The 16,168-nt window shown below is 48.8% G+C and overlaps 1 protein-coding gene across 3 annotated transcripts in view; it reads left to right on the forward strand.

Annotated features, from left to right (window-relative positions):
* Positions 1-16,168, forward strand: part of ubr2 (ubiquitin protein ligase E3 component n-recognin 2) — a 125,218-nt gene that overhangs the window by 58,042 nt on the left and 51,008 nt on the right. For all 3 annotated transcript variants that reach the window (XM_079532405.1, XM_079532406.1, XM_079532407.1), the window contains 4 exons: positions 365-426; positions 9,449-9,559; positions 9,744-9,809; positions 15,008-15,127. In XM_079532405.1, coding sequence (XP_079388531.1) covers positions 365-426; positions 9,449-9,559; positions 9,744-9,809; positions 15,008-15,127 — 359 coding nt within the window. The remainder of the gene's footprint in view (positions 1-364; positions 427-9,448; positions 9,560-9,743; positions 9,810-15,007; positions 15,128-16,168) is intronic.

Consider the following 16,168-nt stretch of genomic DNA (forward strand, 5'->3'; position numbering starts at 1 on the left):
TAAGTTACGTATGTAACTATGGTTCTATGAGTCCCGAATGACCGCCAGAGCACTCTTGTCACTCAGAATCCTCGTGTGCTCGCGAGAAGATTCTGTAGGGACTGAGCCCCTGGTGACTGCCGGAAGATATAGACGACTCCGGGTCATCACCGGGTCAAAATTGACATTGTTGGTATAAAATACTCGACTGCGCATGCGCGAAGGGACGTATTCAGTGCTTAAGCACCGCCTCTGGCGGTCATTCGGGACTCATAGAACCATAGTTACATACGTAACTTACGTTTTCTTCTAACACTCTTCTCTTCTCTTGGTTTTTTTTGGTCAATTATAAACCCTCAACCAATCGAATCGTCTCCTCTCACAGGTCTCCACGTCCTCCTCAGCAAAACAGAGCTGGCGTACCGATGTCCCGAAACCCTCCCTCTGGTATGTGGTACATTTACACTATCCTGAAACCCTCCCTCTGGTCAGTGGTACATTTATACTGTCCTGAAACCCTCCCTCTGGTCAGTGGTACATTTATACTGTCCTGAAACCCTCCCTCTGGTCAGTGGTACATTTATACTGTCCTGAAACCCTCCCTCTGGTCAGTGGTACATTTATACTGTCCTGAAACCCTCCCTCTGGTCAGTGGTACATTTATACTGTCCTGAAACCCTCCCTCTGGTCAGTGGTACATTTATACTGTCCTGAAACCCTCCCTCTGGTCAGTGGTACATTTATACTGTCCTGAAACCCTCCCTCTGGTCAGTGGTACATTTATACTGTCCTGAAACCCTCCCTCTGGTCAGTGGTACATTTATACTGTCCTGAAACCCTCCCTCTGGTCAGTGGTACATTTATACTGTCCTGAAACCCTCCCTCTGGTCAGTGGTACATTTATACTGTCCTGAAACCCTCCCTCTGGTCAGTGGTACATTTATACTGTCCTGAAACCCTCCCTCTGGTCAGTGGTACATTTATACTGTCCTGAAACCCTCCCTCTGGTCAGTGGTACATTTATACTGTCCTGAAACCCTCCCTCTGGTATGTGGCTACATTTATACTGTCCTGAAACCCTCCCTCTGGTCAGTGGTACATTTATACTGTCCTGAAACCCTCCCCCTGGTCAGTGGTACATTTATACTGTCCTGAAACCCTCCCCCTGGTCAGTGGTACATTTATACTGTCCTGAAACCCTCCCCCTGGTCAGTGGTACATTTATACTGTCCTGAAACCCTCCCTCTGGTGAGTGGTACATTTATACTGTACTGTTACTGTACTGTTCTGATGGAACACTACATTACATTACATTACATTACAGTCATTTAGCAGACGCTTTTATCCAAAGCGACTTACAATAAGTGTATTCAACATAGGTAGGGAACAAAAACTACTAATCACCAGAAGTCTTTAGTGCATTTTCTGCAAAAACAAGCAACCAAGAGTATACTTAGTGCTAAGGTAAAAGTGCAATATATCAGCTACCTATTTCCTTAAACAGATGAGACAAAATAGCTAAATCAAATGAGCATGAGCTAAAACAATTAAGTGTATCGACTAAACAAGATCCAATAAACAATACAACAATAGAAAACAAGCGTTCGTACAACTAGTTAACAACAAGTAGGTCAGGCAGAGAGGAAGGGTAGTGTTTCCTGAAGAGGTGGGTTTTCAACCTGCGGCGAAATATGGGCAGTGACTCTGCTGTCCTAACATCAGTGGGAAGTTCATTCCACCACTGTGGGGCCAGAACAGAAAAGAGTCGTGACCGTGTGGATCGGCCAGAAGGACCCTTGAGTGACGAGGCAATCAGTCGCCCCGAGGTGGCAGACCGAAGTGGTCGGGCAGGGGTGTAGGCATCGAGTAGCCCGGAGGTAGGAAGGAGCTGTTCCTTTCACTGCCCTATAGGCTAACACCAGGGTTTTGAACTGGATGCGAGCCGCTACGGGGAGCCAGTGTAGAGAACGGAGAAGGATGGTTGTGTGGGAGAACTTGGGGCGGTTGAACACCAGACGAGCCGCAGCTTTCTGAACAAGCTCCAGAGGTCTGATGGCAGATGCCGGAGCACCAGCAAGGAGGGAGTTGCAGTAGTCCAGGCGGGAGATGACGAGAGCCTGGATGAGCACCTGGGCTGCCTTCTCCGTGAGGAAGGGGCGAATCCTCCTGATGTTGTAGAGGAGGAATCTGCAGGACCTTGTCACTGATGCGATGTTTGCCGAGAACGTCAGTTGATCGTCCAGGGTCACACCCAGATTCTTCGCAGTCCGAGTTGAGGTCACCACAGCATTATCAATGGTGATGGCCATGTCTCGGTGCGGACAGCCCTTCCCCGGGAGGAACATCAGCTCGGTCTTGTCCAGGTTGAGCTTCAGGTGGTTTGTCGACATCCACGCCGAGATGTCAGCCAGACAAGCAGCAATGCGTGCCTCCACTTGGGTATCAGAGGGGGGGAATGAGAGGATCAGCTGGGTGTCATCGGCATAGCAGTGGTAGGAAAAGCCATGGGAGTGGATGACAGCATCCAGAGATGTAGTGTAGAGAGAGAAAAGAAGAGGACCCAGAACCGAGCCTTGGGGAACCCCAGTTGTGAGCCTGTGTGGTTCTGACACAGACCCTCTCAGCATCACCTGGTAGGAGCGACCCGTCAGGTAGGATGCAAACAGGGAGAGTGCAGAGCCTGAGACACCCATCCCCTCGAGGGTGGAGAGGAGGATCTGATGGTTCACCGTGTCGAACGCTGCAGACAGGTCCAGGAGTATCAGGACGGAGGAGAGAGAGTTCGCTCTAGCGGCATGGAGCGACTCCGTCACTGCCAGCAGGGCAGTCTCTGTCGAGTGACCCACTTTGAACCCAGACTGGTTGGAGTCCAGGAGGTTGTTCTGGTGGAGATAGGAGGACAGTTGTTTAAAGACAGCACGTTCGAGAGTTTTAGATAGGAAGGATAGAAGGGAAACCGGTCTGTAGTTCTTGATCTCAGAGGGGTCAAGTGTCGTTTTTTTCAGGAGGGGGGTGACTCTGGCAGTCTTGAAAGTAGAGGGAAAGTAGCCAGATGTCAGAGAGGTGTTAATAAGGTGGGTTAAGAAGGGAAGAAGTTCAGGTGCAATAGACTGCAACAGAGTGGATGGGACCGGGTCCAGAGAGCATGAGGTGGGGCGACTAGAGGTAACAAGGAGAAGGACCTCGTTAGGGGAGAGGGGAGAGAAGTGGGATAGAGAGGGGATGGGGGGGGGGAAGAGGAGTAGATGAAGGTAGAGAGGGGGGGGTGGCAGGCAGACGGGTGTGGGTAGTGCGCAGGGCACCAGCCGGGGGAGGAGGGAAGGAGGATCGGATATCGTTCACCTTCTTGTCAAAGAAGTTGGCGAAATCGTCAGGGAGGAGGGACGAGGAGGGAGGAGGGGGTGGTGGTTGTAGGAAAGAGGAGAAAGTTTCAAAGAGTTTTTTAGGGTTGGAAGCAGAAGCCTGAATTTTAGTGCAGAAAAAAGCAGCTTTAGCAGCTGATAGAGAGGAGGAAAAAGTAGAAATGAGAGATTGGAAGGTGAGAAGGTCCTCCGGGAGGTTGCCATTTCTCCATTTGCGCTCAGCCGCTCTCAGGCTCCGTCTCTCAGTCCGCACTGAGTCCGACAACCAGGGGGCAGGTGGAGTTTGGCGTGCAGGCCTGGTGGTGAGGGGACAGAGATGGTCGAGAGAAGAGGATAGAGTAGAGAAAAGAAGATCTGTGGCGGTATCAGGGGATAGAAGAGCAAAGGATTCAGGGGCAGGGAGAGCAGAGAGAACAGAAGAGGAAAGATCAGTGGAGGAAAGTGAGCGAAGATTGTGACGTGAGGAAATCATGTGGGTAGGGAGGGGCTGTGAGGGGGAGAGGAGAGAGAGAGAGAGTAGGACATGAAGTAGTGATCAGAGAGTTTCTTACCCTTTTCACTGGAAAGAGGAGTGACAGACAGGTTAGCAATAGAGCAGCCTCTGGTGAAGATCAGGTCCAGTTGGTTGCCCGCCTCATGGGTAGGAGGAGATGGGGAAATAACTAGGTCAAAGGCGGCGAGAAACGAAAGTAGTGGGTCTAGCTGCTTCTCAGTCGGGAGGGTGAAGTCACCCAGAAGGATGAATCCAGAGCCATCGACAGGGAAGTGGGAGACTAGATGGTCCAGCTCCTCCAGGAAGCCACCAGCAGGGCCCGGTGGGCGATAAACAACTGCAATGGTGAGCCTGACTGGATGAGAAACAGTGACCACATGAAATTCAAATGAGGTAGGAGAGAATTGTGACAGTGAAACCGGAGAGTATTTCCATTTTCTGGAAATTAGCAGACCAGCCCCACCACCTGTCCGCACGGCTCTGGGAGTGTGAGAGAAAGAGTACACATCTGACAGAGCCGCGGGCGTAGCAGTGTTTTCTGGTCTGATCCAGGTCTCAGTCAGAGCAAGGAAGTTAAGGGAGAGCAAGGATGCGTAGGCTGAGATGAAAGCAGATTTGCCTTCCACCACAGCCGAGTGGCAATTCCAAAGCCCTCCCGTTACCACTTGCTCGACGTGAGTTGAAAGAGTAGGATAGATGAGATTAGTTGTGTCGCGACATCTGGGTGTAACCCAGTGTTTGTGCGACCGCCAGGAAGAAGAGAGGACAGGAATAGGAAGAAAACACATTGTAGATCACTAAACATATACTACAATACACTACTATATCTATCACACTACTATATATGTCACTAATCAATGCTACAGCTTATCGTTCAGTGACGAAGTAGGACTTTGACAAAGTCGCCTGTTGCCTTTGTTCGCCTGGCCTTAGTTTGCTGGACGCCGCTTAAAAGCTGACGCTTTCAGCTGGTGGTATAAGGCCACTTCAACTGATTGCTAATCGTCTGCCAGGAGTGCTGGCTAAACCACACACTTCACAAGGCAATCAAGTGGGCTATACAGGGTGATACTACTTATCAAGTGGCCTATCCAGGGTGAAACTAATTACACTACTACAAAGTGCCACTAGCCTACTGCTTGAAGCACACAAACAATACAACTATAAACTACAGACTACCACACAAGCTAATAATACAGTACTAATAGAAAAGCACTTAGAGTACCACTACTAGCAGCTTGCTAAATTACAAAATAATGCTACTTACTCAACTAGACAGAGGTCAGGAGCTCAGTTCACTTCAAATGTTGGTTACACACTAGGGCTGGGTGCAATAACCGCAATATCGCCATACCGCCGGTATACAACGCATACCGCGGTATCGGGTTCGTTACCGCGGTAAAAAAAAAAAAAAAGTTAAAAAAGTTTTTTTTTTTTTTTTTTTTTAAGTTTTTTTGTCCGTGCTGTTCTGGCGCCCTAGGTTCTAACCCTAACCCTAACCCTAGTTCTAACCCTAACCCTGGGTTCTAGGCCTAAGTGCATATGGTTGATATGAAATAAAGTGTATCATAATAAACAGTGAGGCTCAGTCAGTCTAATCATATGCCAGCAACACCAGAGGGAGTTCAACAAACCATGTGCAACCCAGATTCGGCACAAACAAGTATTGATTGATTGATTGAACTATTTATTAACAGTTTGCAGAATTACAGTAGCCTACATTTCAAGCACAACTCAATACAAAGACTGTTAACTGCGAGTGGACGACCCAATAAAGCATTACACTTGTTTACAAGAGGTTCCACCTAAATTCATTTCACTCCTATGCCACAAAAATGTGGAACGCCCTACCAACTGTCATTAAGACATGTAAATCCCTTGACTCCACCCACCCCCACCCACCCCTTTTCCCCCTCACTGTATATGTTTTTCCCCCTTTTTACCTCCTTTATGATGATTTCCTGTTTTTGGCTTTATAGAAGTGTATAGTGTACAAAATGTTATGATTAATTGAACAAGGTGGACCCTCTTGTAAACAAGTGTAATGCTTTATGGTGTCGTCCACTCACAGAGTAACAGTTAACAGTTTTTGTATTGAGTTGTGCAAATGTACTGTAAACTGTTAATACAAACTTAAATCAATCAATCAAGCAATAATGTTAACTCATGGCTTGGGGACTGGGGAGGCGCGCAGTTGCTGCGTGGTGTGGAGCGGCTGGAAGTTGAACCTTTCAATTCATCATATATTAAATCTATCAGTTAACTTGGAATTTGTTTAATATGTTTAAGATTTTAGGTTCCATGATGAGGGGACGTTTTTGAATGGTGAGGTGTTTGTTTCATGCGATGCGCTGCTGAGCGGGCATTTCATTGGAGTGAGAATGGTTGCCATTGCGATTCCAAGTGAAGTGTGCGGGATTCTTTTTTTCTCTACTTCTCAGTTCCAGTTATCCGACGCACCTGTCCATTGTAGGTGTGCAGAAGGACTTTTTCTTATAGTCAGTCAAAAGATAAAAACAGTTCTGTCCGTCCTGTCTGTACAGCTCTCTCTCTCTCTCTCTCTCTCTCCCTCCCTCCCCCTTTCTCTTCTCTCGCTGACAGGCATCAATACAAAGTTGAAACCGTTACAACGATGCACCCTTATCCATAGGCTACACGTTTAGCCTAATGTTTTTCTCTCTCTCTCCCCCTTTCTCTTCTCGTCTCTCGCTGACAGACATCAATACAACGTTGAAACCTGTTACTTACGATGCGCCCTTATCCATAGGCTACACGTTTAGCCTAATGTTTCTCTCTCTCTCTGACGGTCTGAGCAATGCACGATGCACCTGGCTGTTACAACAGCGCGAGGTATTAATATTCGCTCAAAACAAAGTCGGACAATGTTTTAAATTAGGCTACTCCAAACCAGACCCACCTATAAATGTCTGTTGTGACATCAATGGGATCGCAGGAAAAAGACGCTCAACACAACTTGTCTTGATCTGAAATGATGTGAAATCCGTTCGCTTTTTTATTTCTTTTTTTAACAGCGGGCTGCGGGAGATGTCTGACGCAGTTGATTTGATTGACACCCGAACACGTGTTGCGGCATTGAAATGCCAATCTTTCCTTAATAAAACTGTAGTCCATAATATCCGTTCCAAAACTCTGTTTGCCTGCACCCCCTGTTAACTCCTCCTGATAGCTAACGCCCCCTCCTCAACGCCCAGAATGGTTACTTGGCCCAAAAGGATTTATATATATTATAATCACACAAACAAAGTCCGGATCGTTTGCAGCGGGGGTTAATTGCCTCGCGCTGTGGATTTAATTTTGGTAAACTGGATAACAACAGAAACACGTGGAAAAGCTATATGAGTCGTCTTGTCTCTGTAACGGTGCCACTGTGTGTGTGTGAGCTGTGAGGGGGGGCCGCGCATGGAGGACGAATGACACTGGAACTGCACTAGACACACAGCTGCTCTATACATCTCCGTATACGGTGTTTTACCGGATTTTGCAGACCTGCTCTATACATCTCCATACACGCTGTTCCACCGGACTAAATAACACTATAAAACCGGAGGATTTTTTTTTCGCGCTGGGGGGGGGGGGGGGGGGGGGGGGGTGCGGTAATTATCGCCATACCGGCGGTATGGGGGCCGACAATAACCGCGGTAATAAAAATCCCATACCGCCCCAGCCCTATTACACACTACAAACCCTCCCGCTCGCTCAGATCAGCCGACGCAGGGAAGCTGGAAGTACCTTCATTAAAAACGCCGGGACAACGCTCCACACATCCCAAACTCTGCTCCCTTCTGGCTCCAAAACTATGGAATGAACTTCCCATTGCAGTCAGAACTACAGACTCACTCCCAATCTAAACTATGGAATGAACTTCCCATTACAGTCAGAACTACAGACTCACTCCCAATCTAAACTATGTAATGAACTTCCCATTACAGTCAGAACTACAGACTCACTCCCAATCTAAACTATGGAATGAACTTCCCATTGCAGTCAGAACTACAGACTCACTCCCAATCTAAACTATGGAATGAACTTCCCATTGTAGTCAGAACTACAGACTCACTCCCAATCTAAACTATGGAATGAACTTCCCATTGCAGTCAGAACTACAGACTCACTCCCAATCTAAACTATGGAATGAACTTCCCATTGCAGTCAGAACTACAGACTCACTCCCAATCTAAACTATGGAATGAACTTCCCATTGCAGTCAGAACTACAGACTCACTCCCAATCTAAACTATGGAATTAACTTCCCATTACAGTCAGAACTACATACTAACTCCCAATCCAGTGGCGGCTGGTGACTTTTGTCCTAGAGAGGGCGCTATAAAAATATCAAGAAAACATGCACTATAGGTATCATCACATTCAATGGAAGGCTTTTAAAAATACAAAATAAACATGGCATTGTCAAACTTGGCTAATTTCATGTAGATTGAGGCTACAGTTTTCATTGTCTTGTTGTTCCATTATGAAAATGAATTATTATCTTTACCTGGCTCCATGTGGCTCATCATTCATGTTGTTCTAGCGTCTGTGGTGACTGTGTGTTAAACTATATGTCAAACTGTGTTGTGATGTTTATGCTGCCCCCAAGTGGTTCGTGGTGTGAATAACATTGATCGCACACATTTTGCGACCCAGTGGCTTCCTATCGTTTGTATTGAAGACATGTGGACCGCAATGCATTACTCTTCAGTGCTGAGAGTCAAGGGCTACAGATGAACGCGCACCAACATGTGACACTCAGTAACCAATCAGAAACGTCACACAACGTAAACAACATTTGACATTTCATGGCAGCATAATACAACGTGGCAGCATAATACAACTTTTAATCACTGCCGTTAGTGGTTCCTTATATTATATAATATTTACGTTTCTGGATTGCTAATTTTAAATAAATTACAGGCTGCAGATTTCGTTTCTCAGTCATTCTTATTCACGTTTTATTCAGGGGTTGTGCATGGTGGTGCAGCGCACCAGCGCCCCCTATGGACCGGCCGCCACTGTCCCAATCTTCTGCCGTAGTCTGAAACCCCACCTTTTCAGACTCCATCATGGCCCGTAGCACTTACCCTAGCCCCTTAGATAGCACTTTATGTAGACTTAGATAGCATTTTATACAGACTTATAGCATGTTATGTAGACAGCACTAGAATTGCATTGTATGTAGTCATAGCACTTTATAGTACATATGTATAGTATAGTATAGTATAGTATAGTTTATATGTATATTTTCATTATATAGATATTCCACTGTTACGTTCTTAGCTTACACATGTTTCATGATAACTACTTGTTATGTATGTGGTATCGCCTGCTTTTTGTTCTTGCTTAATGTAAATCGCTCTGGATTAACCCATTCTGGGCGGGAACCCCTTTTGGTGTTAGCATTATGTTATGCTTTAGCTGTTGAAAAATAGCAGATCTATCGTACTTGCAAATTGTACTGTACTTTATAATGTGGTGTGTATTGTTTATAATGGGTGTCAATTTGGTGTGCGTGCGTGTGTGTGTGTGCGTGTGTGTGTGCGCATGCGCGTGCACATGCGCACGTGCGTGTGCGTGTGTGTGCGTGTGTGTGTGCGTGCAGAGTGAACTCAGCCCCCCCATGCTGATAGAACACCCCCTGCGCTGCCTGGTCCTCTGTGCCCAGGTGCATGCTGGGATGTGGAGGCGGAACGGATTCTCCCTCATCAACCAGGTCTGTCTGTCTGTCTGTCTGTCCTACTCTGTCTGTCTGTCTGTCTCTGTCTGTCTGTCCTACACTGTCTGTCTGTCTGTCTGTCTGTCTGTCTGTCTGTCTGTCTGTCTGTCTGTCTGTCTGTCTGTCTGTCTGTCTGTCTGTCTGTCTGTCTGTCTAAACAGTACATATCTATGTGTTCCAGATCTACTACTACCACAACGTGAAGTGCAGAGTGGAGATGTTTGACAAGGACCTCGTTATGCTGCAGGTAACTTTTTACAAAAGTTGTGGGGCATCTTATAAAATGGGGGGGGGGGGGGGGGTGCGAGGTGCGAGGCGAGCAGTGACGCACAATGAATTAGGCTTAAAGGACAACTTTAATCTGAAACTAGGCCTATAGATATTTTCTCTATAGGCCTAGTTTCATTCGTGCCATTATACTCAGCCTATGCACAACGATTGTTTTAATTCAAAGTGGTATAGCTATTCTGCACTCACCATGTGAATCCAAGCAGGTCCTCACAAGTATAGGTAAAACACGCCACCACAAGGTCCTCAGCGCAATGGCGCATCGATAAAAGTTGAGGTTTCACTAGTGGCATATTCAGGCAATCCTCAACAGATTGTTATAATTCCAAGTGATCTATAATCTGTGAAGTTTATATTTTCATTTGGGTGTAAGTAATGTTTTTATATGACATTTATCAAACATGGTAGCCTATATTTAATGTCCACTGAGCTGTGGTGCGCTTGCCTACACCAGGGGTTCTCAACGTTTTTGGCCGGGGACCCCCGGAAATGCTTTGGCAATGTCTCGGGACCCCCGCCCCGCCCCCTCCCGACCCCCAATATAAATTGACTGCTACAATAACCTTAAACCATTTTGGGCGGGAACCCCTTTTGATGTTTTAAGCATTGTTATAATTTAGCTATTGAAAAATAGCAGATCTACAAGCTCATAGCGCGCCACCGAGTGGCGCGCTATGAGCTTGTAGATCTGCTATTTTTCAAGTGGCGCGCTATGAACTTGTAGGTCTGCTATTTTTTAAAAATCGTGAAAAAAAAAAAAAAAAAACTTTTTTTTATTTTTATTTTTTTGAAAATATTTTGGGGACCCCCCAAAATAATTTGGCGACCCCCCCGAGGGGTCGCGACCCACGGGTTGAGAACCCCTGGCCTACACTCTCTCAATTAGGGATTTTCCCAGGGTTATTTTCACTCGTGTACAACCTTTATTCAAATACGGTGTTTTAAAATGCAACCACACTTTTGATTCATTTTTCCTGGGACTGCAGCTGCACTTGTTCAGTTGACTTCCTTGTTGTTAACACGGGGGAAAGAGGACGAGGCGTTGCGAGGCGCTGCGAGGCGTTGCGAGGCGTTGCGAGGTGTTGCGAGGCGCTGCGAGGCGTTGCGAGGCGTTGCGAGGTGTTGCGAGGCGCTGCGAGGTGTTGCGAGGCGTTGCGAGGCGTTGCGAGGTGTTGCGAGGCGCTGCGAGGTGTTGCGAGGCGTTGCGAGGCGTTGCGAGGCGCTGCGAGGCGCTGCGAGGCGCTGCGAGGCGTTGCGAGGCGCTGCGAGGCGCTGCGAGGCGCTGCGAGGCGTTGCGAGGCGCTGCGAGGCGCTGCGAGGCGCTGCGAGGCGTTTGCGAGTCGCTGCGAGGTGTTGCGAGGCGCTGCGAGGCGCTGCGAGGCGCTGCGAGGCGTTGCGAGGCGTTGCGAGGCGCAGCGAGGCGTTGCGAGGCGTTGCGAGGCGTTGCGAGGCGCTGCGAGGCGTTGCGAGGCGTTGCGAGGCGCTGCGAGGCGCTGCGAGGCGTTTGCGAGGCGCTGCGAGGTGTTGCGAGGCGTTGCGAGGCGCTGCGAGGCGTTGCGAGGCGCTGCGAGGCGCTGCGAGGCGTTGCGAGGCGCTGCGAGGTGCTGCGAGGCGCTGCGAGGCGCTGCGAGGCGTTGCGAGGCGCTGCGAGGCGCTGCGAGGCGCTGCGAGGCGTTGCGAGGCGCTGCGAGGCGTTGCGAGGCGCTGCGAGGCGTTGCGAGGCGCTGCGAGGCGTTGCGAGGCGCTGCGAGGCGTTGCGAGGCGCTGCGAGGCGCTGCGAGGCGCTGCGAGGCGCTGCGAGGCGTTGCGAGGCGCTGCGAGGCGCTGCGAGGCGCTGCGAGGCGCTGCGAGGCGCTGCGAGGCGCTGCGAGGCGTTGCGAGGCGTTGCGAGGCGCTGCGAGGCGCTGCGAGGCGCTGCGAGGCGTTGCGAGGCGCTGCGAGGCGTTGCGAGGCGCTGCGAGGCGCTAGCATGGTATTCCCATGCTTTTGTTCTTGCTAAATGTAAATCGCTCTGGATTAAGAGCGTCTGCTAAATGCCTAAATTGTAAATTGTAAATTGATGGGACCAAAATGGGCCGCTTTTTTGTTTTTATAGAATTTTTTTATTTTTATTTCAAGATCGATTCCCGTGCTTATCGAACGAACGTCAATTAATCGTTTTTTTTGGGTCAGCCCTACATGTTACATAGCTCTTTTTGAGAATAAATAACATGTACAGAAATGTCAAGAACCCCATAAATGATCTGTTGGCTGCCGACCCCCACCTGAAAATATGTAGTTCCAGGGACCCCCCCTGAGCGCGCTCTGAAATAATATATATTCAAAACTGCGCCAAATTTTCAAGATAAAATAGCAGATCTACAAGCACGAGCTTGTAGATCTGCTATTTTTCAATAGCTAAAGTACAACATAACACAACACCAAAAGGGGTTCCCGTCCAGAATGGGTTAAACAGGGAACCAGTGTTATGTTAAAATACCATATTCTGACGGCCTCATCCTATAACTATAATAAATACCATATTCTGACGGCCTCATCCTATAACTATAATAAATACCATATTCTGACGGCCTCATCCTATAACTATAATAAATACCATATTCTGACGGCCTCATCCTATAACTATAATAAATACCATATTCTGACGGCCTCATCCTATAACTATAATAAATACCATATTCTGACGGCCTCATCCTATAACTATAATAAATACCATATTCTGACGGCCTCATCCTATAACTATAATAAATACCATATTCTGACGGCCTCATCCTATAACTATAATAAATACCATATTCTGACGGCCTCATCCTATAACTATAATAAATACCATATTCTGACGGCCTCATCCTATAACTATAATAAATACCATATTCTGACGGCCTCATCCTATAACTATAATAAATACCATATTCTGACGGCCTCATCCTATAACTATAATAAATACCATATTCTGACGGCCTCATCCTATAACTATAATAAATACCATATTCTGACGGCCTCATCCTATAACTATAATAAATACCATATTCTGACGGCCTCATCCTATAACTATAATAAATACCATATTCTGACGGCCTCATCCTATAACTATAATAAATACCATATTCTGACGGCCTCATACTATAACTATAATATTTTACGACTTTTCAAAGACTTTATTATTTCATTTTTTCCAAAGATTGCAGTCTTTAGATGTGAGACTCCTCTTAAGCCCTAACCACCCCAAAGGGTCACCATGGGGGCCGTTGGACTCCTCTTAAGCCCTAACCACCCCACAGGGTCACCATGGGGGCCGTTGGACTCCTCTTAAGCCCTAACCACCCCACAGGGTCACCATGGGGGCCGTTGGACTCCTCTTAAGCCCTAACCACCCCACAGGGTCACCATGGGGGCCGTTGGACTCCTCTTAAGCCCTAACCACCCCACAGGGTCACCATGGGGGCCGTTGGACTCCTCTTAAGCCCTAACCACCCCAAAGGGTCACCATGGGGGGCCGTTGGACTCCTCTTAAGCCCTAACCACCCCACAGGGTCACCATGGGGGGCCGTTGGACTCCTCTTAAGCCCTAACCACCCCAAAGGGTCACCATGGGGGCCGTTGGACTCCTCTTAAGCCCTAACCACCCCAAAGGGTCACCATGGGGGGCCGTTGGACTCCTCTTAAGCCCTAACCACCCCACAGGGTCACCATGGGGGGCCGTTGGACTCCTCTTAAGCCCTAACCACCCCAAAGGGTCACCATGGGGGCCGTTGGACTCCTCTTAAGCCCTAACCACCCCAAAGGGTCACCATGGGGGGCCGTTGGACTCCTCTTAAGCCCTAACCACCCCACAGGGTCACCATGGGGGCCGTTGGACTCCTCTTAAGCCCTAACCACCCCACAGGGTCACCATGGGGGGCCGTTGGACTCCTCTTAAGCCCTAACCACCCCACAGGGTCACCATGGGGGGCCGTTGGACTCCTCTTAAGCCCTAACCACCCCACAGGGTCACCATGGGGGGCCGTTGGACTCCTCTTAAGCCCTAACCACCCCACAGGGTCACCATGGGGGGCCGTTGGACTCCTCTTAAGCCCTAACCACCCCAAAGGGTCACCATGGGGGGCCGTTGGACTCCTCTTAAGCCCTAACCACCCCACAGGGTCACCATGGGGGGCCGTTGGACTCCTCTTAAGCCCTAACCACCCCAAAGGGTCACCATGGGGGCCGTTGGACTCCTCTTAAGCCCTAACCACCCCACAGGGTCACCATGGGGGCCGTTGGACTCCTCTTAAGCCCTAACCACCCCAAAGGGTCACCATGGGGGCCGTTGGACTCCTCTTAAGCCCTAACCACCCCACAGGGTCACCATGGGGGCCGTTGGACTCCTCTTAAGCCCTAACCACCCCAAAGGGTCACCATGGGGGGCCGTTGGACTCCTCTTAAGCCCTAACCACCCCACAGGGTCACCATGGGGGCCGTTGGACTCCTCTTAAGCCCTAACCACCCCAAAGGGTCACCATGGGGGCCGTTGGACTCCTCTTAAGCCCTAACCACCCCACAGGGTCACCATGGGGGCCGTTGGACTCCTCTTAAGCCCTAACCACCCCAAAGGGTCACCATGGGGGCCGTTGGACTCCTCTTAAGCCCTAACCACCCCAAAGGGTCACCATGGGGGCCGTTGGACTCCTCTTAAGCCCTAACCACCCCACAGGGTCACCATGGGGGGCCGTTGGACTCCTCTTAAGCCCTAACCACCCCAAAGGGTCACCATGGGGGGCCGTTGGATTCCATGCACTGAATCACTAGGGACGACCATAGAGTATAAAGAAGGATAGAGACTGATCTGGCGTGAAGCTCCGCCCCCTCCGCTATTCATGTCAGTGGAAGTTGCTCAGGGGCGTTTTGAAGCACCCGGAAGAACCGTCTCAGAACGTCTACTTCCGCATTTCCGTGGTCAAATGCGGCAGTGCAACCGAGCGCTCAATGTTAAAGCCCAGCTGCACAGGGTTTCCTCGTCATGAATCCACGGGTCCGCCTGCAGCCCTTCCTCTTACCACTAGGGCCCAGTGCTTCAACGTTGGAGCGCCTCACTGGCCCCTTGGGGACGACGTGGGTCAGCGTGGGTCAATGTGGCGTCCATGGTTGTCATGGTAACCTAACTGTGTTGTCATGCAGGTGGGGGCGTCCATGATGGATCCGAACCACTTCCTGATGATCGTGCTCAGCCGGTTCGAGCTGTTCCACGTGTTCAGCTCCGTGGAGCTGAGGAAGAGATACAGCCGAGACACCAACAAGGTACGCACGCACGCACGCACGCACGCACGCACGCACGCACGCACGGGGGGGAAACCTCAACAGTAGAGATGAACCTGTGTAGTTTATGGATGCTCCAACAGTAGAGATGAACCTGTGTAGTTTATGGCTGCTACAACAGTAGAGATGAACCTGTGTAGTTTATGGCTGCTCCAACAGTAGAGATGAACCTGTGTAGTTTATGGCTGCTACAACAGTAGAGATGAACCTGTGTAGTTTATGGATACTCCAACAGTAGAGATGAACCTGTGTAGTTTATGGCTGCTCCAACAGTAGAGATGAACCTGTGTAGTTTATGGATGCTCCAACAGTAGAGATGCACCTGTGTAGTTTATGGATGCTCCAACAGTAGAGATGAACCTGTGTAGTTTATGGCTGCTCCAACAGTAGAGATGAACCTGTGTAGTTTATGGATACTCCAACAGTAGAGATGAACCTGTGTAGTTTATGGCTGCTCCAACAGTAGAGATGAACCTGTATAGTTTATGGCTGCTCCAACAGTAGAGATGAACCTGTGTAGTTTATGGCTGCTACAACAGTAGAGATGAACCTGTGTAGTTTATGGCTGCTCCAACAGTAGAGATGAACCTGTGTAGTTTATGGATGCTCCAACAGTAGAGATGAACCTGTGTAGTTTATGGCTGCTACAACAGTAGAGATGAACCTGTGTAGTTTATGGCTGCTCCAACAGTAGAGATGAACCTGTGTAGTTTATGGCTGCTACAACAGTAGAGATGAACCTGTGTAGTTTATGGATACTCCAACAGTAGAGATGAACCTGTGTAGTTTATGGCTGCTCCAACAGTAGAGATGAACCTGTGTAGTTTATGGATGCTCCAACAGTAGAGATGCACCTGTGTAGTTTATGGATGCTCCAACAGTAGAGATGAACCTGTGTAGTTTATGGCTGCTCCAACAGTAGAGATGAACCTGTGTAATTTATGGATACTCCAACAGTAGAGATGAACCTGTGTAGTTTATGGATACTCCAACAGTAGAGATGAACCTGTGTAGTTCATGGAT

The sequence above is a fragment of the Electrona antarctica genome (genome assembly GCF_951216825.1).
Source record: "Electrona antarctica genome assembly, contig: SUPER_10_unloc_1, whole genome shotgun sequence".
Classification (NCBI taxonomy): Eukaryota; Metazoa; Chordata; class Actinopteri; order Myctophiformes; family Myctophidae; genus Electrona; species Electrona antarctica.